This window comes from Papio anubis, chromosome 6 (assembly GCF_008728515.1).
Source record: "Papio anubis isolate 15944 chromosome 6, Panubis1.0, whole genome shotgun sequence".
Taxonomy (NCBI): domain Eukaryota; kingdom Metazoa; phylum Chordata; class Mammalia; order Primates; family Cercopithecidae; genus Papio; species Papio anubis.
Genome location: NC_044981.1, coordinates 140,378,788 through 140,402,429, shown reverse-complemented (window position 1 = coordinate 140,402,429; position 23,642 = coordinate 140,378,788). Strand labels below are relative to the sequence as shown.

The following is a 23,642-nucleotide window of genomic DNA, read 5'->3' as shown; positions in this document are numbered from 1 at the left end:
ACAAAAAACTAGCCGGGCGAGGTGGCGGGCGCCTGTAGTCCCAGCTACTCGGGAGGCTGAGGCAGGAGAATGACATGAGCCCGGGAGGCGGAGCTTGCAGTGAGCTGAGATCCGGCCACTGCACTCCAGCCTGGGTGACAGAGCGAGACCCCGTCTCAAACAAAACAAAAAAAAACAAAAAACAAACAAACAAACAAAAGTTTCAAAATGTGTATGCCTTGTTTTATGCTTACTGAGAAACTATTTCGCAACCAGTTACTTCCAGTAAAGAATATTGAAATTGGAAAAAAAGGAGTGAAAAGAGCTATTTTTATAATTTATCCTTTTCCTAGCTTTCAAATGTTTGGACTAAAAACTTCTCTAAGTCGTTTTGTTAATCCTTACAGTTGTTTTCTCTCGCCAGCTCACCATTTTTTTCTGGCTCCATTTTCTCCCATACTCTAGAGGTTGTGAACTGAGACACTCCAAGGACCATCTTGTCCACCACTGGAATGCACTCCGGTTCCTGCAAACTTTGGAATCATCCAAAAGCTGAATCAGCCCAAAAGGACTTGGGCTGCCCTGGCAGGACTTGAAACTGTAAACCGAAAGTACCTGAGACAGGTCTCAATCAATTTAGAAAGTTTACTTTGGCAAGGTTAAGGATGGGCCAGTGACACAGTCTCAGGAGGTCCTGACATGTGCCCAAGGTGGTCAGGGTACAGCTTGCTTTCATACATTTTAGGCAGACATAAAACAGCAATCAGTACGTGTAAGATTTTACATTGGTTAGATCTAGAAGGGCAGGACAACTTGAAGCTGGGCAGGGGGTGGGTGTTTCCAGATCACAGGTAGATTTAAACATGTCCTGATTGTCAATTGGTTGATTGAAAAAGTTATTATCAATAGAAAGGCTGTCTGGGTTATAAGAGGTTGTGAGACCTAGATTTTATCACCCAGATGAAGCCGTCAGGTAGCAGGCTTTAGAGAAACAGATCTTAAATGTGTCTTGTCAGACTTAAGGTTTGTGTTGATGTTAATTAGGTATGTCCAAACCCCCAGCCCCCTTTTTATGGCCTGAACCAGTCTTTCACGTTAAATTTTAGGGTGCCCTGGCTGGGGAGAGAGTCCATTCAGATGGTCGCCCATTCAGATGGTTGTGAGGGGCCTTCAAATTTTATTTTTGGTTTACAAAACAGAAAATGGAAGCACCTTGCTTCCCACTTCAAAACCCCTTTCATGAGACATGCTCCCATTAAGTTACATGGGATAGAAAACAAAGCTTTCTATGATGGGAAAGAAATACACTCTACAACATCTTTTTTGAGGTTAGTAATTATGGAAAGCATTTTCTTCTGTAAAGGAATTCCACGCCCTATAAATTTAAATTATTAGCTTGTCATCTCCAAGCGATCACCGTTCTCATAAATGGTGAGAAGGAACATAGAACACAGAATCCAGCAGTTTCGGGATTATTCATCATCTTTGCTTACTCCTTTGTACACTTCTTTGCCAGAAGTATATTCAAAAAAGTTCCTTGGAAGCATCAAATCAACCACCTCTACTTATGATTTCCATGCATCTCTAGAATGCATAAAGTATGATTTTCAGACATGTTCTAATTCTAAGACCCTTCTCTTCCCGGCAGTTTAAAAAACAAAACAAAACAAAACAAAAAAAGGGGTATCTTTGAGCATTGGTTTTCAAACATCACAATCACTTTAACATGACTTGAAATGCTTGTGAAAACACAAACTGCTGGGCTCCAGCAAGTTGCTGAATCAACAGATTTAGGGTGGTGCCTGGGAATTTGCATTTCTAACTAGAGTTCCCAGGTGGTGCTGATGTTCCCAGTCCAGAGATAACAATTCCAGATCCACTGCGGTATCCAGAACTTTTGCTGATTTCCTGTAAATCATGATACTTCAGGGCTCTCTCTGCATCACCTCTACTGAGGAGCCCTCCCTGTTAAAGCTGGGGTAGGTTGGCCCAAGAAGGGAACCAGGATCGTTGAGATTTCAGCACCGCAGCATTTTTTTTAGTGACTGAAATAATGAAAATTCTGATCAGGCTCCTGCTTGTTTGCACATTTTAACCACTAGCTTTTTGCCCAATATTCTCCTTGTTTCCATAATATAATTATAAACTGTTGATATACTGCTTCCTCGTCAAGAACAAAGAGGTAACTTCAGGGTCACAAAAATGTTTGCAGAAGGGATGAATACCTCGAAGGGCTTTGCAACCAGCTGCGGATACCTGGACGTCTAATTGCTCAAGGTATTATCTGAGACTGAAGAAACAGACTTTTCCCCTGGATTATTTGAAACTCCCCCTCTCTTATTCTCCAGCAGTATAAAAACTCCCCACTTTTTCCTTTTTACAGACGAATTTGAGAGATCTTGCTCTCCCTCCTTCTGGCTTTCATCAAATTGAATGTCTTTCTCTATCCCCAAGCACCAGTGTGTCAGTGTTTGACATCAACTGCACCACTGATACACGAGCCTGAATTTGAGCTTCTACAAGAACATTCCTTCCTAGGCCAAACACCGACGCTAAGAAATACGAGAACAGATCATCGCTAAACAGCAGCTGAAGGCCAGGCGAACTGACTCGCTGCGGAATTTGTCTTTGCACGTGATCAGTCGGGCGTCTATACCCGCAGCCGTCTTCTGACTCCTCCTCACCCTCAGGCCTGACGGTCCGAGTGGAGCTGCGGGACAGCCCGAGCCTCCGGGTCAGCCCCGCGGTCCTCCATGGCGCTGCTGCACGCGCTTGTCTGCTGCCTGCTGACTGCCTGGCACTGCCTCTCCGGCCTCGGGCTGCCCGTGGCGCCTGCAGGCAGCAGGAATCCTCCTCCGGCTGTAGGTGAGTTGTCCGCTACCCTTCTCTTCCCAGCCAGAGCCGAGAGCGGGGAGCGACGGCGCCTGCGCACAGCCGGAGAAAGTGCGGGAGGGCAGCTGCCCCCGGCAGAGGCTCGGGCTAGCCGGGGCCCTGACGCATCCGGCGTTCACTACGGCTGCTGGGCGCGGGGAAGGCGACCAAGGGACTAGAGCGTTAGGGCGTCCAGCCGGAAGACCGGGGCTGGGCGGGGGGAAATGCCAGCGCCGGTGGGGGCGCTCCAAGGGCGCGTCGGCCGGATTTCAACAGCCTGGCTTTTGTTTACATCCTGCATCTCAGTTGGTTTGCTCCTTGGGGAAGGAAGGAAAAGCTGCGGGACTCAAGGGAAGAGGAAGCTGGGAGTCGGATGTCCAGCACTTCAAGGGGCCCCGAATCAGTCCTGAATGGAGGGGGACTGTAGTTTCCCCCTCAGCTCAGGGATGTAAATTTCAGCGTGACTCAGACTATCTTATGTCTTGCTCGACCGAGATCGGTGGCTTTTTGTGCCGCTCACCCAGCTAGAGCGCGAAAGCACCCTCGGTGTAGACTCGCCCCTTAGTCAACCGTGGAACTCACGGGGACTTCATTTCACCTGGATGTCCACCTGCGGCCGGGACCCATTTTATTCACTCCCAACACTTAACACAGTGCCTGTTACAGTAGTGATTCTCTAAGTGTGGCCCTGGACCGGTGGCAGCACCCGCCGCACCTGAGCTTGTTAGCATTGCAAATTTCTAGCCCATCCCAGACCTACTGAATCTGAACCGCCGACGTTGGGGTTCCACAGTAGCTGTTTAACCCTCCGCATGATTCCTTCCATTCGGCTAAGTTTGAGACTCACTGGCCCAGAATAGATACATTTTGATGGGAGATTGTACAATGCCATCTGAGCCTCCAGTTTCAAAAATCAAGGTGCTCACACCTCCTCAACTCCCTTTAAAAATAATTGCACTGTTGGAGGAAAAACAAAATTAGAGAAGTGGAGTTCTGTTTTCTTTGGGGGGAGAGTTGTCGCTGAGACTCGGTGGCAGCAACTAGTGCTGAAACCTCTCTCTTTGCTCCCTCTGTGCTTTCTCAGGACTTGGGAAATCTGTAGGGCAAATATCTTCTCTTTGAAGGCCAAGTCCTCATCACTCAGCTGTCAGGAGGTCTGAAGCAAAAATTGTAAATCTGGTTTCCCAACTGTGGCAAATGTCAGTCATTACAAGAAATTTCCCCAAAATGTTTATGTATACTGGTTTCTGCTTTTATTACAGCTTAGCTTGTGTTACTTTAATTATGTGACCGGTTAGGATTTTGAAATAAAATGTCTCCGGTTGCTTGAGGCCACACAATGGCAAATTCACCTGTGTTTTAAGGAGGCCTCAAGGAGCGCTTTCTGGGGACTATGTGAGTCTTCACACCTCCGTTTTGGATGGGAAGCTGCAAGGTTGAATCCCCACATACTGAAGGGGAAGGAAGAGGGATTACTGGAGTTCAAAGGTCTGAAGTGTTACTGGAATCACTGGAGTTCAAAGGTCTGAAGTATTCACTCAGCAGTTTCACAATTCTCCTTGTTTGTAGTATTTTGCATATTTTCCACTTGATGTGACAACTCCCCTGCCGCCTCCTCTCAGCCCCAAATGCTCAGACTTCCTTTCAACACCCTGTCTGGCTACGGCTTGCTTGTTATGTGTTTTTGCTTTTAAGTTCCCAGTCTTAAGCTTTCTGCCCTCTCAAGTCCTGGTGGTCGGAGGACAAAAGTCCTAGGAAGCTTCACGTGTGTGTTTTTGGCTACAGTTCTTTAGATTTAGTAGGCTGGGACTGGCTTGACTGGTACTGTTAAAGCAAACTAAATACGGCCTGAGAAGGACTCCTTACTTCTATATTTGAATCCTTGTGAATGAACTGTAACCTAGCTTAATAGTCAGATGAGACTGAAAACCTAACTTAAGAGTATTCACTGGTAACAATAGCTAAGTTTGGCCAATCCCAGCAGCCATACTTCAACCATTCATATACTGCTGAGTGTTCAAACTGTTAAAATAAGGAATAAGGCGAGCTGAATTATGTCTGAACTATGGTTCATTGGGTTCTTGAGGAGAAGTTATAATATTTTCTTTAGATTAAAAGATTTTCTGGTATAATTTTGGAAGTCTTTCCAGATATGTTGAACACACATATTTTTGGAAATCGTTTTAAAGATGGTTTGCAGGACAGGAAAACGTGGTGTAGTAAAAAGAACTTTGGACTTTGAACTAGAAACATGGTTTGCAGTGTGAGCTCTGCCACAGGCCAGACAGTGGAAACACTCATGCACACTCATTTTTTTATACAGTTTCGTTAGGGGAGGGAGATGAGACTTCCAGATGTTCATTATTCATGAGTCCCAGGTTAAGAACCTGTCAGATCTCTGTTCTTGTCTTCTATTTAAAGACATCTTTCAGTGAATTTAAATGACTATCCCCTAATTTATCTGTCTGGCAATGCCATGCAGTAGAAAGATCACTAGACCGAAAGTCTGGAGAGACTGGTTCCAGTTAAGCTTTCATTACTGAGTCATCATATGATCTTGAGGATATCATGAAATTTGCCTTTGCCTAAATGTCATCATATGTAAATTAAAGAATATTTGTTGAAGGGCAACTATAAGTCATTGCATATTCTAGGTGCTGGAAATATAAATCTAGGTACTAAATTATATCAGAGGAGTGTCCTCTTAATGCATTTCAGGTTTGGGTTTACTGAAACAGATACTGAATATTTTTATAGTCTTTTTTTCCCCTAATCTTCACAGTATCTGGTGTGTAGATATTGTCATTATTGGCTTTCTTTCTTCTTCTTCCTTTTTTTTTTTTTTTTTTTTTTGAGACAGGGTCTCTGTCACCCAGGTTGGAGTGCTGTGGCCCAATCTTGGCTCACTACACCCTCAATCTCCCTGGCTCAAGAGATCCTTCCTAATTTTTGCATTTTTTTGTAGGCATGGGGTTTCACCATGTTGTCCAGGCTGGTCTCAAAATCCTGAACTCAAGCAATCCTCCTGCCTCAGCCTTCCAAAGTGCTGAGATTACAGGCATGAGTGCCCGGCATCATTATCTGTTTTCATGTGAGGCAGGTGAGACTGGAGATGAAAACACAGAGAGGAATTGTATGTGGATAAGGGCAATGTGGACTCTGGAGTCAGATTTTCTGAATTCATAGTTTAGCTCTGTTGAAGATGATGCATGTAACTTGAATTTAATCTCTATGTGCTTCAGTTTCTTATCTGTAAAATGGAGTATACATAATAATGAGTTCATACATGTGAAGCATAAAAAATAGTACTAAACATGTAATAAGTACTTGAATTTTAAGTATTACTTGGAAATGGGGTTTGAAGTTAAAAACAAAACAAAACAAAACAAAAACAGTAAAACTAACATTGAGCTTACTTGGTGCCATATACCTTCTAAGGGCTTTACTTCTGCTAAGTCACTTAACCCTCACAGTAGGCACTATTATTATTCCCATTTCATCAATGAAATAGGCCAAGATCATACAGCTAGATTAGTGGGTGGTGGAGCTTGGGTTGGAAGTCAAACAGTCTGACTCTGGTCTCCACTCTTAACCACGACACTGTATTGTTTCATGTTCATTTATTATACCCTTACATTCTCGAGATAATACAAATACATGTTCACATTAAAACGATTCTCTGGGATGACTCTGAGCTATTTTCCATCTTTACTTTTTGCGCTAGGTAAAGTATATATAAGATGGAAGTAAAGATTGGGGTATTTTCTGCATTATGGAATAAAATAAAATTGCTTTTGGAAGATATTTTCAACTAATGACTAAGTACCAAGTAATTGACCATACTACTACTTTCTTTTGGATGTTTTGTCTACCATTTCTTAATTGTGAACATAAATGTGTTATAAAATTATAATGACAATTATGTTGAGAAGAAACAACAACCAAAAGATAACTCACCCCTTTTACCTTAACATATCAACTGTTTTACCTTATTATCCCAGCTTTGGGTTTAATTCAGTTGTATCATATTGGTATAGTTTAAAGTTTGCATCCTACCTGTTTGCTCTGTGCTTCTGGTGCAGTACATGCTACTTTGTCACTTCTGATGTGTTTCTAGTCATAATCAGAGTAAACTCGAAAACTCAAAAGTGTGGAAAAAAATCTATTAGAACAATTTAAACATGGTCTATAAGGATCATTGAGTATATATGTAAATGATGTATAAACAAACTTGGAGGCCCGTCAGTATGGGAGTTCAGATTTATTTGCTGTGTATACTTTAACAAATTTTCTATTTGACCCAGCACTGGTTTTTCAATTCTAAAATGAGATAATTCCCAGTTCAGAGAGTAGTTTTGAGAATCAAATGACATAATATATTTAAATTGCTTATCACAGTGCCTGGCACATAGCAAATACTTAATAAAGAGAGATACCACTGTGATTATTTGTTCTAGTATTACCTTTAATAAAGGAAACTTTCTTGGCCGGGCGCGGTGGCTTACGCCTGTAATCCCAGCACTTTGGGAATCCAAGGCAGGCAGATCAGGAGGTCAGGAAATCAAGACCATCCTGGCTAACATGGTGAAACCCCGTCTCTACTAAAAATACAAAAAAATAACCGGGTGTGGTGGCACACACCTGTAATCCCAGCTACTCAGAAGGCTGAGGTGGAAGAATCGCTTGAACCCGGGAGGTGGAGGTGGCAGTGAACCAAGACTGCGCCATTGCACTCCAGCCCAGGAGACAGTAGGAGACTCCATCTCAAAAAAAAAAAAAAAAAAGAAAACTTTCTTAAGATGATTTCCAAGTAAGGATGCTATTAAATGGGCCTGGCTGCTTCCTAAAAACCCAATGGAAGCATCCTTTTAAACAGTTGCTTCCCTTATTAACATTTTATACGAGTGTATAACAGAAGATGTACCTCTATTAAATAGCTTTTAAGAACCTTTGGGAATTCCTATTTTTGGCTTAAAGCTTGTATTAGAGATTTATGTTCTTTGAATTAATGTTCAGAGGCAAGGTTTACAAGAAAGTAAGAGTGATAGATAGTTCCTGGTTCTGCTGTCTGCTTACTCACTGTGTAACCTTAACAAACGACAACATATTTATATGTCAATTTTTCTACAAGAAGAATGTAAATAATTTGTGAAATCTTAAATTCTTAAAGGAGACACACTCTTAAGACACAAGATGATGTCATCATTGGCCTCTCCAAAGGATACTTTCATACATTTTATTATGGAAACATAGCTTTGCTAAATACTCTTTGTTCAGTTATCATGCTGATACTAATACTGAGCTCATCCATTCTTTTTTTTGAAACGGAGTCTTGCTCTGTCGCCCAGGCTGGAGTGCAGTGGCACGATCTCAGCTCACCGCAACTTCTGCTTCCCGGGTTTAAGCGATTCTCCCACCTCAGCCTCCTGAGCAGCTGAGATTACAGGTGTGTACCACCACACTCGGCTAATTTTTTTATATTTTTGGTAGAGATAGGGTTTCCCCATATTGGCCAGGCTGGTCTCGAACTCCTGACCTCAAGTGATCTGCCTGCTTCAGCCTCCCAAAGTGCTGGGATTACAGGCATGAGGAACCTCGCCTGGCCTGAGCTCATCAGTTCTGACACACTTAAGTAGTAAATTGTTCCTGCAGTTCCTTGAAGCTCATCTTCTCACAGAGAAGGATTGTATTTAACTTCAAGGCGCATGAACATTTAAATTACCAAGACTTTCCTCCATCACAGGGAGGAACAACCGTCTCTAGTCTTATTATAAATATTTATATGAGAATTCCAAAGGAGAACAAGTAGATTTATCTGCGTTTTTTGTCTAATCAACAGGACAGTTTTGGCATGTGACTGACTTACACTTAGACCCTACTTACCACATCACAGATGACCACACAAAAGTGTGTGCTTCATCTAAAGGTGCAAATGCCTCCAACCCTGGCCCTTTTGGAGATGTTCTGTGTGATTCTCCATATCAACTTATTTTGTCAGCATTTGATTTTATTAAAAATTCTGGACAAGAAGCGTCTTTCATGATATGGACAGGGTAAGTGATTATATAAGTACCATTAATTACTCAATATTTATTTACAGTGTCCTAAGCTTCATAAGAGTGCTGAATTCCATAAGAAGATTAGTTACATTTTAAGAGTTATTTGAGTTAAAAAACTCTAGGTCAAACGAATCAACATTAATAGAAGTAAGAACAATTTTAGAAGTTTTTTTTTTTTTTTTCTGGAATACAGATTTCAGAAATATGTCAGTGTTAACTAAGAGATGAATCCATAAACAGCATACTTGCATCAATATCTTGAGATGTTGATACTAGGTCTTCATGAAATTACCAAAGACGAAAGACAATAATGGAAGTTTACCTGTCATGACAATTTTGTAAAGCATCATCTTCTGGCAGTATAACTAACTGGTTCCCTTCATCATTATAGAGTGAAGAGGCCCATATTTCTTTATCTGGAATAATGACCGTAACTAATATTTGTAGAGTATTTACTTCGGGCTTGGCACTGTTTTAATTAACTTATACATTGTAACTTATTTAATTTTTACAATGGGTATTATTATTCCCATTTTGCAGATGAGGAAATGAAGGCACTGAACATCTAAGTAACCTACCTGAGTATACGCAGTTGGTAATTGGCAAAACTGGGATTTGAAATAGGCATTTGGGCTCTGGTTCAATTGGCATCTGCTTTTAATTATTGCAGTTTTTAGCCTCTTATAAATCTTCAGTCAGGTAGTGAAATAGACTGGGATTCCCAGCTTAATTTTTGTATTTTATTTTGTTAATTTTCTTTTATAGGATTCTCTGTAGGGAAGAGGTAGGTGAAGAGTAGTCTATCAACTCTTTAGCTGTAATCTGCTGTTTTAAAATGGAAGTCTGCAATAATAGGTATAGCAAGGCATCATGCATAAGTCTAGTAACTCTTTATGAAACTGATTTTGTTCTTTACAATCTGTCTCTTTTTCAGGGATAGCCCACCTCATGTTCCTGTACCTGAACTCTCAACAGATACTGTTATAAATGTGATCGCTAATATGACAATCACCATCCAGAGTCTCTTTCCAAATCTCCAGGTTTTCCCTGCACTGGGTAATCATGACTATTGGCCACAGGTAAATTTAATAAACTTTCAGAAGTGCTTAAATAATTGTTCCTATTAGTAGTGTCAAAATTGTGACAATAACTAGCTAGTGATAGGGCATGGGAGTGGGTCTTATAGAGGGAGAATGTGGTCTTAATCCTAACCATCAAGAAAGGCAAAGACAAGTACTTTGGGGACTGTATAAGGATTATTTTAATATTTCATGAGAAGTTATACTAATAGTGACTTTTCAGAAGCAAATTATCCAGTTTGTGGATTATTAATTTATGTTTTCCTTCATAATCTTCTTCAATTTCTCTTTTCTTTTGAATGTTCATTTGCATGTCCATGACAAGGTTAGCAAGTAAGGTTAATATTGATAAATATTTACTTTTTCCAGAATTCTTATTAGGCCTGCAAAGATGTGCATACCCTGATCTAAGCTAGACTATAAATAAAAACAAAAACATTACAAATTACCATAAGAAGCAAAGAGGAAGGAGGTCTATGTTCAAGTCTAGTTTATCTAATTAAGACATGATTCAGGCCGGGCGCGGTGGCTCAACCCTGTAATCCCAGCACTTTGGGAGGCCGAGGCGGGTGGATCACGAGGTCAGGAGATCGAGACCATCCTGGCTAACATGGTGAAACCCCGTCTCTACTAAAAATACAAAAAACTAGCCGGGCGTGGTGGCGGGCGCCTGTAGTCCCAGCTACTCGGAGGCTGAGGCAGGAGAATGGCGTAAACCCGGGAGGTGGAGCTTGCAGTGAGCCGAGATCGTGCCACTGCACTCCAGCCTGGGTGACACAGCGAGACTCCGTCTCAAAAAAAAAAAAAAAAAAAAAAAAAAGACATGATTCAAAGCAGAGACCGTGTTCAGAGCATTTAATGCCTAGATACCCCTGGCTCCAACAGGTTTTTATTTGAGAACCGACCTGTGCATAACAGCCAGATAACAGTCCTGTTTACAGCATCCTGTTGTAGTAGTGTAAAATTTTAGATTTGTACCCAGCGATTTTTGTTTAGTCCAGGGCTTGGAAATTGTCTCCTGTGGTACAAATTCAGCCTGTTGCTTGATTTTGTAAATAAAGTTTTATTGGAACACAGCTATGTTTCCATTCATTCTACGTTGCCTTTGATTGCTTCATGTTTCAGAACAGAGCAGTTGAAATGGATAGAAAAAGTTTGCTGACCCCTGATCTAGACCTACCCTTCATTTTGTAGGTGAGAAAATGAAGGCTCAGAAATGTGAATTACTTGTTCAAGTGCTCAAAATCCATTGCGAGCAGAGCCCAAACTCTAGATCTTTTTACTTCAGATCTGTGTTCACTTAAAACAACATCCTTTTGCACATCTCTTGCTCTTGCCTGACTAACATACGTAATGTTTCCCAAACATATGTACTTTCACGCCTCTCTGTGTCCACATTTTTCTGTTTGCTTAGAATATCTTCCATCTCATGTCAAATGAATGCTGAATGGGGGTTTTGATTATTTTTAGTTAGTCAAACCTAAATACAGTAATTTTGACGAGTTGTATTCTAGAACAAGCTGAGGTTTCAAGTGACTTCTTGGCCCTGGCCTACTGTCTTGAGATGAGTAATATGTGAGTCTTTTTGAGTCAGCAAAAACAAACAGCTTTTGTTCCTGTTGAGATATTAGACCACCCAGTGCAGAGGCTTGGGAACAAATGAGTTCCAGCAGCCCAAGGTCACACACATTGTGTTTATATGTCTTAGGTGGCAGGAAGGCTGGAATATTGGAAAACACAGGGGTTAGAGTCATAGTCACTAGAATGTAAATCTTTAACCAGCCCTGCCTTCCACCCCCTCCCTCCCGCCACCACACCTCCCTCCCAGCCCTGCTTTTAATAGCTTGGCCAACTTGGGTGATTCACTTAACATCGCTGATGCAGAGATCACTCATTTGTAAATAGAAGCCATAGTACCTACCTTGTAAAGTTTTTGTGAGCATTGGTGATATGAAAAGGGCATAGCTTACTATCTGCCACAGCATAAGCCCTCAGTAAGTGGACTTGTGGTGATTGTCACATTAAGTGGTGACAGGGGATACATGTTTGTAACTCCTTTGAGGATTTGTTTCATTTTATTTTTATGTCTGTCCTCTTTTTGTCAAGTCAAATCTTACAATTCAAAGACAGAAATGCTACCTAACTTCTATAACATATCCTATTATATTAATATATACAGCTAGGGTAAATTGGGCAGCCTACATACCTTTAACAGTTAATTTTTTTTTTCTCTTTCTAGCTTATGGTCTTGTATCTAAAAATGTTCTTTCTGTTATTCCACTACCATCTTTCCACCTCACAGTTTTGGAAATGTCAAATGTAACATGAAAGCTCCACAACAAGTTTTCCTAGAGGCTGATGTCTGAGATCTAACTCTGGAGAATGTTAGAAACAAATACATTTCATAAGTGCTGTTTTCCCACTGAAATCCCATGTTCATGCAGCATAGCTACATAATATACATATACAGATGCATGTCCCCACCCATGACACCAGAAGTAGGTATCAGTGTGGACAGCCTGGAGAATTCTTCCTGTTGCCACCCAAGGAAGAGTCCCCATTTACTCCTACACTGGCAAGACTGGTGCCACTGAATTTGTGGGTGGGTCACTTTCCATTAGGCTTCATTTCTCAGCAGTGGTTATGTCACAGCCAAAAAGGATTGGGAAGGAAACATGTAGCAATAGACAACTGGCTGTGAGAGTGATCATGGGATTTAGACCCGCCCTGAGACTGACCACCTATACCTGGACCAGCCGTCTAACTTCTCTGGTGCTTGTATTTCTCATTTTTAAAATAGAGAAGAAAGTCTAAAGTGATTTTTCCATAATTCTAAGCTTTTCCATCACCATACCATACTTGGCATCCATCCCAAAGTAAACAAGACTTTATGGCCAAGACTTTATGGCTTTTTATTATATGATGATAATGATGCATACCAATTTTTAATGAGAATCTAGATTGGCCTAAGCTGTTGTGTAATTCTTAGACAGGTGACCCTGATCTTGGATACAAACTGAAAATACATGTTTAGTCCAATTAAAACAAGTCTTTTGGTTATTACTTGCCCTGGATGTATCTATACATTCATCATGTATTAGATGCATGCATCAAGAACTACTATGACTTGGGCATCTTCTTGAAAAATAACTTTTGATAAACTCCTCTCAGAAATTGGTCTATTTTACCAATGTACAGAAGTAAATGAAAAGAGTGAAGAAGGGGCTTCAGTCATTTAACATACTTTTTTAAAAACAAAATTAAAAACAGTTATCCAATTCACAAATGATTTCTGGGTTTTTATTCAGTATTTACCTTTTTTTGTTTTTTGTTTTTTGTTTTTTTGAGACAGGGTCTTTTTCTGTCACCCAGGCTGGAGTGCAGTTCAGTGGCACAAGCATAGATAAATGCAGCCTCGACCTCTGGGGCTCAAGCTATCCTTCTGCCTCAGCCTCTCAAAGTGCTGGGAATATAGGCATGAATCACCATTCCCTGCTTCAGTATTTACTTTCTTAAAGTTTTGTTTGTTTTCCCCCAGGCGAGGGTCCCCATTTACTTCTACACTAGAGATTATGTCATCCTGAAGACACTTTATGATAATAAAAATGTTTTATACTTAAAATGTATTATTTAAAATATCAAAATATTTTGATATAATTTATGCTGCCATAAAGAGACTTATCCACATCAAAAGCATGTGGTTGTAAATCTTTCTTCAAAAAGTTAAGAAGCTTATAATAATTTGAACAGTTCAGAAGACTTTGTTAAATTCTAAAACATGGTGTTTTCTTGTTCCCTCAGCATGCTGCATCAGGCAATGCACGTACAGGCTCAAACCTGCCTTTGGCGTCTCTTTAATGAGCACACTCCCACATCCTTCCTATATCCTCGCTATGCTAAAGCATGAGCTTTTCTCTGTACATGGTACACACCTATGGGACTCCGTGCCTGTGCCTGTGCCTATGCCTGTGTTTGTATCTGGGCCACTGAATTTGCTTTGATGCCCTTTTGTTAAGTTGATAAAATCCTTATGTAAGGCCTGGTTTAAATGGTCTCTTCACTCTCTACTCTAATTCCCTGGGCTACACTTTTGTTTGTTTGTTTGTTTGTTTTTTGAGCCAGAGCCTCAGTCAGTTGCCGAAGCTAAAGTGCAGTGGTGCGATCTTGGCTCACTGCAACCTTCGCCTCGTGAGTTCCAGTGATTTTCCTGCCTCAGCCTCCCGAGTAGCTGTGATTATGGGTACTCACCACCACGCCTGGCTAATTTTTGTATTTGTAGTAGAGATGGGGTTTCACCATATTGGCCAGGCACTTCTTGAACTTCTGACCTCAAGTGATCTGCCTGCCTCGGCCTCCCAAAAGTGCTGGGATTATAGGCATGAGCCACTGCACCTGGCCCTTGGCTACACTTGATTGTTCTTGCTTCTAGGCTCCCAGACCTCTGGGTAGTGCCCAGCACATTGTCTTATAGTCAAGTGGTTACATTTTGTCCCCCAGTCTCCAACTAAGTTATAATTCCTTGAAGATGAAATCTATCTAATAATCATCCTTGCATCTCTGGATGCCTAACATAGTAGTCAGTGCTCAGGTAGTGTTTACATTAATTCAGCTGTGTATCTTTAAATTTCAATGGTGGATTATATTGTTTGTGGCCAGGATCAACTGCCTGTAGTCACCAGTAAAGTGTACAACGCAGTAGCAAACCTCTGGAAACCATGGCTAGATGAAGAAGCTATTAGTACTTTAAGGAAAGGTAAGTGAAAGACTTACTTATTCCTATTTTGCCTCAGTTTTTATTCATGTTATTTAGACTTAAATTGTTAATGTTTGCTTGAGTGTGCCAATTCTGGAGCGCAGCCCCCAGTTTTTGTGGGGGACAGTGAGTAGTAATGCTGCCTGTGACACAGGTCACGAACCTGTTTATCTTGCAGGGAGCTCTTCCTGTTCTTCTTCTACTCTTTTTTTCTTCTTCTGCTTTTAATTAGGTAGGTATGTTCCCGGTGGAGCAAAAGCTGAACTTGGGATTTCAATGTAAATAAAAGTATATGTTTCTAATTGGAAAATTGATTGAGAAAAGAGAATGGACACTAACTTCTAACAAAGCAGCACAGTTGTATAAAACAAACAGCTGGTAAAGTGAGGATAATTAAGCTTCTAACATGGACTTTGAGGTGCTTGGGAAAGTAATGCATAATTAGTGCATAGTAAGGCCTTCCCTGGGTCATGTCTAAAGGCCCTCTGCTTCAGTGGCTCTTGACACATCGTTATGTAAATCCCTGACATTTCGTGAGCTTAACTGAGGTGCCCAGCTGTTAAACTAAGACTTTGGTGTTTTTAGAATGTTGAGACAATATTAAGTTAATGGCGAGATTTCTCTCGGTTAAAACACTTCTTTCAGTATTTTTGTTAACCCTTTGGCTTTTGCCACTATTTTTTTTATTGTTTTTGCTAGCATGCAGCAAATCATAGTATTTATGAATTTGAGACATGATAGATTAGAATTAGACTATGGTTCTGATTAATCTAGGGAACTATATCTAGTCTTTTTTTTTTTTTTTAGATGGAGTTTCACTCATTGCCCAGGCTAGAGTGCAATGGTGCGGTCTTGGCTCACTGCAACCTCTGCCTCCTGGGTTCAAGCAATTCTCCTGCCGCAGCCTCCTGAGTAGCTGGGATTACAGGCACCCACCACCAAACCTGGCTAATTTTTGTATTTTTAGTAGAGATAGGGTTTCACTATGTTGGTCAGGCTGGTCTCGAACTTCTGACCTCAGGAGATCCACCTGCCTTGGCCTCCCAAAGTGCTGGGATTATAGTCATGAGCCACCATGCCCGGCCTATGTCTAGTCTTATACTTCACATCCTACAAGACACATGGAGAGCTTGTGCAGGTTGAAGGGAGAGCCATAAAGAATGATCAAGATTCCTAAAGAAATGCTCTGCCTTCTAAGAAGACTCAGCATAAAGCAGGGGAGGCAGAAAAAAGCTGAGAAGTGGAATGCAAGGCCCTAAGAAAAAACCATATGAGTTTCATAATAATATCCATTCCAATGATAGCCCTCAAAGCTCCAGTTAAACACTGGAGTATAATATTAAGTTAAAAGTCGTAGAAGGCATCCTGAGAAAGTCTTAAAGGCAAAAGTGATTTGGAGCCGAGATGCCCTGCATGAGGGGCCTCAAACTTTGTCATCCCAGAGGCCCTCGTGAGACCTGTTGTCATTTTCTCCTCCTAGGACATGAAAGGCAGCTTCTCAAAAATAACTTCTGACAAATTCCAACCCAACTGCCCTGCTAATACCGTAGTAAAAATAATAAGGTGTTATGACTACAAGAAAGAATAGAGAAAATTAAAGGGGCAGTGATCAATCATGATTGAAAGCTAGGGAAAGCCGTGCGTAGTGAGTAGGCTCGGGGCAAAGAAAGCTGAGCCAGATCTTAGTGCCTAGCTCTGAAAGTGCCATTGCAGCAGACCCTTGGGTGTCCCATCACCAGTGGTTCAGAGGCATGGGTGGAGTGATGCCTTTAAACTTCTTCTCCCCCGAGATTGTAGCAGCTGTGGTTTGTCTGACTTTTTTTTCCAAGTAGTCTCTAGCAAGATCCATATGTGTTACCATTTTTTTGGATTTTATATTTCACAATGTCTCTCATCTTAAACCCCTAATCACAAAAGTAGAAGTTGATGTGTAAATCATTCTTTCATAAAATTCAATCTCATTACTTTACTGCCCAAACACTTATTTATCTTTTCATGTGAATATTGGATACAACTGTTGTTATCTCAATATGTTGGAAGTGACAGCACCGGGCCTGGCACCATAGCAGGTTTTCAGTAAATGCTTGTTAAATCTGATTCTGATCTAATGACAGCCTATCTATGTGCAAACTAAGCAATGGGAAATAAGCACCAACCTCCTGACTGGATTGTAAACCTCAGGAATTTGCTTTCACAATGTGTGTGTGTGTATGTGTATGTCTTCCTAAATGTGTTTTAAAATTGTTTTTATAGGCGGTTTTTATTCACAGAAAGTTACAACTAATCCAAACCTTAGGATCATCAGTCTAAACACAAACTTGTACTACAGCCCGAATATAATGACACTGAACAAGACCGACCCAGCCAACCAGTTTGAATGGCTAGAAAGTACACTGAACAGCTCTCAGTGGAATAAGGAGAAGGTAGATCCCATAGACCAAAACAATCTGGGAATAAACAGAAGGCAAAATGTGTATGTTTATTAAACTTGGGGTGGACTCCAGTGTCAATAAAAGTATTAGAATTTGAAGATTTTTTTTTTTCATAAACACTTTGTAACTCATGGATTTTCTTTCTTTCTTTCTTTTTTTTTTTTTTTTTTTTATTTTTTTTATTTTGAGATGGAGTCTCACTCTGTCGCCCAGACTGGAGTGTAATGGCGTGGTCTTGGCTCACTGCAACCTCTGCCTCCCAGGTGCAAGCGATTCTCCTGCCTCAGCCTTCCCAGTAGCTGGAATTACAGGCACCCATCACCACATCTGGCTAATTTTTGTATTTTTAGTAGAGACGGGGTTTTACCATGTTGGCCAGGTTGGTCTTGAACTACTGACCTAGGTGATCCACCCATCTCGGCCTTCCAAAGTGCTGGGATTACAGGTGTGAGCCACTATGCCTGGCCAACTCATTTTAGTTTTAATTTTTTTTTTTTTTTTTTAAAGAGACAGGGATCTCACTCTGTTGCCCAGGCTAGAGTGCAGTGGTGCGATCATGGCTCACTGCAGCTTCAACCTCCTGGGCTCCAGTGTTTCTTCCACCTCAGCAACCTGAGTAGGTGAGACTACAGGTGCACGCCACCACACCAAGCTCATTTTTTTTCTGTTATTTTTTGTAGAGACGAGATTTCACCATGTTGCTCAGGCTGGTCTCAAACTCTGGGCGGCTCGAACTCTGCTTTGGCATCCCAAAGTGCTGGGATTACAGGCCTGAGTCACCTTGCATTGCAAGTTTTATTTTGTCTTGCTTTTACTGCTTTTAGGATTAGTAGACATCTACTGGTATAAAAAGAGGCCAGTTCAAAACATTGTGACTGAAGTCACAGTTGCCTTATATCATCAAGAGTGTGCAGATAGAGTGACCTTAATAGTTTTATAATTTTGTCTTTTTGTTATAAATAGAAGAGACGACATATTTGCTTTGTAAATTTTAATTAATATACTTTCAATCTTGGGTATCCAAATGTCATTTGGTTGTGACGAATGTGCAGAAAGATTCTCATGAGGCCTCCTTGTGTTTCTTTTTCCAGGTGTACATCATAGCACATGTTCCAGTGGGGTATCTGCCGTATTCACAGAACATCACAGCAATCAGAGAATACTATAATGAGAAATTGATAGATATTTTTCGAAAATACAGTGACGTCATTGCAGGGCAATTTTATGGACACACTCACCGAGACAGCATTATGGTTCTTTCAGATAAAAAAGGTAATGTAATGCTGTGTTTGCATCTCCCCAGTCTAAGAGTCTAGAGCAAAGCGGTGAATATCTAGTCAATTTGCTGATTGAGTAAATTAAACATTTTATTTAAAAATCTGCCAGCGCTAGCCTTTTCTGAATTATCCTCAATGGTTGTATGATGAGTGTCCAAATCATAACATTAGGCCTGCAGCTGGATTTCTTCAACATAAGCTCCTGTTAGCTCCACGGGGCCAGCGTTATTTATCTGCTGTCAACACAAAAGCCACAGAAACCCTCAGCTCACTCAAATTTTCTTTTGAATCTTCGAGTTTAAAGAAATATCACTCTATTTTAACTGCTACACTCAAGTTTCTTTTGATGTTACTTGTTTTATTTCTCAGAATTTAGAAAGCAAAGCACAATTTACACAACAGCTTAAAATAAAATATATTAAGCTCTTACTTGCAAGTTCTTATTGATACACATATAAGCAGAGAGAAGGATACAAACAAACCCCCATGTACTCATCACTCAAATTCAACATCTATCAAGATTTTTCACTTTTCTTTTTTGAGACGGAGTCTCGCTCTGTTGCCAGGCTGGAATGCACCCTGTGATCTCGGCTCATTGCAACCTCCGCCTCCCTGGTTCAAGCGATTATCCTGCCTCAGCCTCCTGAGTAGCTGGGACTACATGTGTGTCACCATGTCCAGCTAATTTCATCATGTTGGCCAGGAAGGTCTTGATCTCTTGACCTAGTGATCTGCCTGCCTCGGCCTCCCAAAGTGCTGGGATTACAGGCCTGAGCTACCGCACCTGGCCTTATATTCTTTTAATTTTCTTGCTGGAGTATTTGAAAGTGAATCTCAAACACTGGATCTATTTCAGCACTACATATTCTATATTCATTGCTAAAATATACGGATAATTTACATAACCACAAACTTACTTAACAAAATCAACAATAATTATCTGGTATCAGTAACAAAAATACCGCTATTTTCTCAAAATTGTCTCTTTATAGTTGTTTCAAGTCAGTATCCATCAATGATCACATATCACTTGGCTTTGTCTGTTGATCTCTTAATCTGGAGCCTGTTTATATTTTTAATATAATTAAACTCTATTATTTAAAAATGTTTGTTTATGTGCATATGTTTTGTTCAGGAAGTCCAGTAAATTCTTTGTTTGTGGCTCCTGCTGTTACACCAGTGAAGAGTGTTTTAGAAAAACAGACCAACAATCCTGGTATCAGACTATTTCAGTATGATCCTCGTGATTATAAATTATTGGTAAGTTGGCAGATTTCAGAGCTGACCCCATATTTATGCATATCTTTGTAGTTTTCATTAGTTTAGTTGAATTTTTCTCAGGACAGTCATGTGAGATGTATTTTATGTTGAAATCTCCTTGCATCCTTCTTCTTTTTTATACTTGCAATGTTACCAGGACTTACTAAGTGTGAGCTGATGAAGTTAGTCTTTGGAAGGCTGTTTCTCTTCTTCTAAGGACTTCACATTTATTTAGATGCTTTCATTGGTTAGTGCCAGGTTTGTGGACTTGTATACATACTGTTTCACTAAACCATGTTCATTCTTCTTCTCCGGAATATAAGTATCAAGAAGAGTGTAGGCTCTGTTACCATTCCCTCTCATGAACCATTATTTCTAAACTTCTCTGTGTCCCAGTGTATTTCTCCATGAAATGGGAATTAAAATATTATTTAATTCACTAAGTTGCTATGACGATTGCATGAACAAATCTATGTAAAGCACTTAGAAAAATGCTTGGCTTATACTAAATGCTTAATAAATGTTAAACAAGATTCTATTTTCTTGTTCTTGTTTTGTAACCCAGGTTTGGCTCATACTAAATGCTTAATAAATGTTAACAAACAAGATTTTATTTTCAAGTTCGTGTTCTGTTACCCAGGCTGAAGTGTAGTAGTGTGATCATAGCTTACAGCAGCCTCAAACTCCTGGGCTAAAGTGATCCTGCCACCTCAGCTTCCCACGTAGGCAGGACTACAGTCATGCACCACCATGCCCAGCTAATTTTTATATTCTTATTGTAGAGATGGAGGTCTCCCTGTGTTGTCCAGGCTGGTCTCGAACTCTTGGGCTCAAGTGATCTTCCCACACTGGCCTTCCAAATTGCTGGTATTACAGATGTGAGCCACTGGGCCCACCCAAAAAATTCTTTTAAAGGAAAAAAAATTGAATTGGATATTTAGGACAAAAGCTCTTTGGAGCAGCTTCATGGCTCCCTGCTTTAGAACAATTTAGCACAAAAGACTGGCCATTTAGCTTATGGGTACTTCAGTTTGGGTAACTTCCCCTTTCTAGAAACATAATTTCAAAATAATTCACTTCAGTTAAAGCCATTATTGGTATAACTGCTTTTTTTTTTTTTCTAGATGAATTTAAATAGGTGATGGTTCTGTTATTCCTTGGAATAACAGAGGGAGGAGGTACAGTGGCAGAAATCTGGTCTGGGGAAATGAAACAATTGTGTGATAAATTATTCCAAAAGAATTTTTTCTACAACTTTCAGTTGCCTAATTTGGGATCTGAACCTCAGATATATACATCCACACACACATGTATATATCCATCTATATATATGTTTATGTATCTAATACACAGCATCTGAGGTTCAGACCCCGCTGTATAATAAATAATTTAGAAATTATTTAGTGCTATATCAGGAGAATCTTCCCACATGTGTACATATGTACCGATGTGGGAATATTCTCCTGATATAGCACTAAATAATTTCTAAAAATATAAAAATAATTTCTTGTATAATTTCTAAATAATTTCTTAAAATACAACTATGTATATAGTAAGACTCCATTTTTTTGAAAAAGCCAAAAATGTAAGTATGCACATTCCAAATATTTATCTTTGTTTAGATATAAAGCCTAGATTACCACACATATACTGGAGTACTGACAATTGTTTAACAACTGGTTCACTGAGGGGAAAAGTGCCTTAATTTGTAGTGTTTGCCAATATTCATGACAGAAATACTCACATCATGGACAATTTCAAGCTACCAAAGTAGCCACAGATTTCCTTTCCTTTTTCCTTTCCTTTTTCCCTTCCCTTCCCTTCCCTTCCCTTCCCTCCCCTCCCCTCTCCTCCCCTCCCCTTCCCTTCCCTTCCCTTCCCTTCTTCGAAGTCTTGCTGTCACCCAGGCTGGAGTGCAGTGGCGCAATCTCATAATCTCGGTTTACCACCACCTCTGCCTCCCGGATTCCAGCAATTCTTCTGCCCCAGCCTCCTGAGTAGCTGGGATTACAGGCACCCACCACCATGCCCGGCTAATTTATGTGTGTGTGTGTGTATTTTTAGTAGAGATGGGGTTTCACCATGTTGGTCAAGCTGGTCTCAAACTCCTGACCTCAGGTAACCCACCCGCCACAGCCCCTCAAAGTGCTGGGATTATAGGCATGAGCCACAGCGCCCAGCCTGAAATGTCACAGAAATGTAAACATGAACACTTCTTGTTGTCCAATGCCTTATGTGCCAAAAAGTGAACCAGGTTTCGTTACTGTTCTTAACTACAGGATATGTTGCAGTATTACTTGAATCTGACAGAGGCGAATCTAAAGGGAGAGTCCATCTGGAAGCTGGAGTATATCCTGACCCAGACCTATGACATTGAAGATTTGCAGCCGGAAAGTTTATACGGATTAGCTAAACAATTTGCAATCATAGACAGTAAGCAGTTTATAAAATACTACAATTACTTCTTTGTGAGTTATGACAGCAGCGTAATATGTGATAAGACATGTAAGGCCTTTCAGATTTGTGCAATTATGAATCTTGATAATATTTCCTATGTAGATTGCCTCAAACAGCTTTATATAAAGCACAGTTACTAGTATTTCACAGTTTTTGTTAATAGAAAATGCTGCTCTGATTCTGAGATCAATTTGTGGGAATTTTACATAAATCTTTGTTAATTACTGAGTAGGCAAGTAGACTTCTTGTCTTTGCTTTCTTTCTTTCTTTCTTTCTTTTTTTTTTTGATACCTAAATGTAGATATCTTTATCATTCTGAATTGTATTATATATTAAAGCTGCTCATTAATAGAACAATGGATGTAAATTGGATGTAAATATTCAGTTTATATAATTATACCTAATTTATACCCTTGTTGAAATTGTCATTTATACAATAAAGCAAATTCTTTATCTCTAAATGCGATGAAGTTTTCTTAACATGATAATTTTAGTTAAAATCTGTGTGTTAACTGAGGTCCAAGTTGTTTACCTCTCATATGTATACAGAGATTACCACTGTTTACATGCACTATCTACTCTTGGGAAAATACCATGATCATTAGGACCATGCTCAAACATCACAGGGCATGTATTGCCTAGCTTTCTTCATTCTGTGAGTCTTTGGCATTGCTAACTTTTAAGGATGAGAATGTCACACATACTTATTGCAACTGTAGTACTAACATAAGGCCTGGTCCTAGTCTAGTGCCTGGTACCTAGTAAATAATTGTTGAAATGAATTGAAAGCTATGAGTTTTTTTCAAAGAAACATCCTAGATTGCAGTGGTGGCATTTTCTTTGTCACAGTATTCCAAGACAGGACAAAAATGAGCCTTTTATTTAATGGGATTGTTTTTAGGACTCTCCAATGGCTCAAGCTGTTTTCTGCTTTCAGGTTAAGTAGGAGAATTAAAGTAGAAATGGAGGGGAGAGTGGGAGGGACTGGGGGATTTAAAGGAAGAGAAGATTGTATATCCCAATTTTTTGGCATACTGGAGAAGACTGTTAAAGAAAAAAAAAAAACTCATCATGACACTTGTTAAAGATGTTAAGGCAGACGTTATCCAAGGTAGACCCCAGTGAGAGGTATAGGGACCACTGCAATGGAATCTCACAGTGAGGGAGAGACAGTGGACTCAGTTCTGACTTCAACAAGGCTGAGTGGGGATTTATAACCAAGGAGCAGGGCGGGGATTAGTGAATGGAAAATTACCAGGACGAAAAAACATCAAAGGTAAGAGGTTTCTGGCTATACCAACTTGATAGGATTATTGCTGAAGGCAGGCCAGTGTGATAGGGTATCAAGGGTGGTCAGATACCAAGGGTGGGGCATTCTCCCTAAGCCAACTTAACAGGATTCTTGCTCAAACTGGATCCTACAAGAACAAAGAAGGAAGCCCAGTGTTGGCCTAATCAAGCAGAGGAATTGGAGG

General features: G+C 40.3%; 1 protein-coding gene across 1 annotated transcript; it reads left to right on the top strand.

Moving 5' to 3' along the window:
- The first annotated feature begins 1,006 nt into the window (after window positions 1–1,006).
- SMPDL3A (sphingomyelin phosphodiesterase acid like 3A) lies at window positions 1,007–22,628 on the top strand. Its single transcript, XM_003898237.5, has 8 exons — window positions 1,007–2,844; window positions 8,690–8,903; window positions 9,844–9,988; window positions 14,645–14,741; window positions 16,995–17,164; window positions 18,265–18,445; window positions 19,586–19,710; window positions 21,990–22,628. Exons 1-8 carry the CDS (start codon window positions 2,733–2,735, stop codon window positions 22,305–22,307), a joined length of 1,362 nt encoding a protein of 453 aa, XP_003898286.1. The 5' UTR covers window positions 1,007–2,732; the 3' UTR covers window positions 22,308–22,628.
- The last annotated feature ends 1,014 nt before the right edge of the window (window positions 22,629–23,642 follow it).

Excerpts from the sequence above, each read along its gene's own strand:
- SMPDL3A (XM_003898237.5), top strand. The coding sequence starts at position 2,733 with ATGGCGCTGCTGCACGCGCTTGTCTGCTGCCTGCTGACTGCCTGGCAC. Across the intron at positions 14,742-16,994 it reads TATTAGTACTTTAAGGAAAG|GCGGTTTTTATTCACAGAAA; the intron begins GTAAGTGAAAGA and ends TTGTTTTTATAG. Across the intron at positions 17,165-18,264 it reads CTCAGTGGAATAAGGAGAAG|GTGTACATCATAGCACATGT; the intron begins GTAGATCCCATA and ends TTCTTTTTCCAG.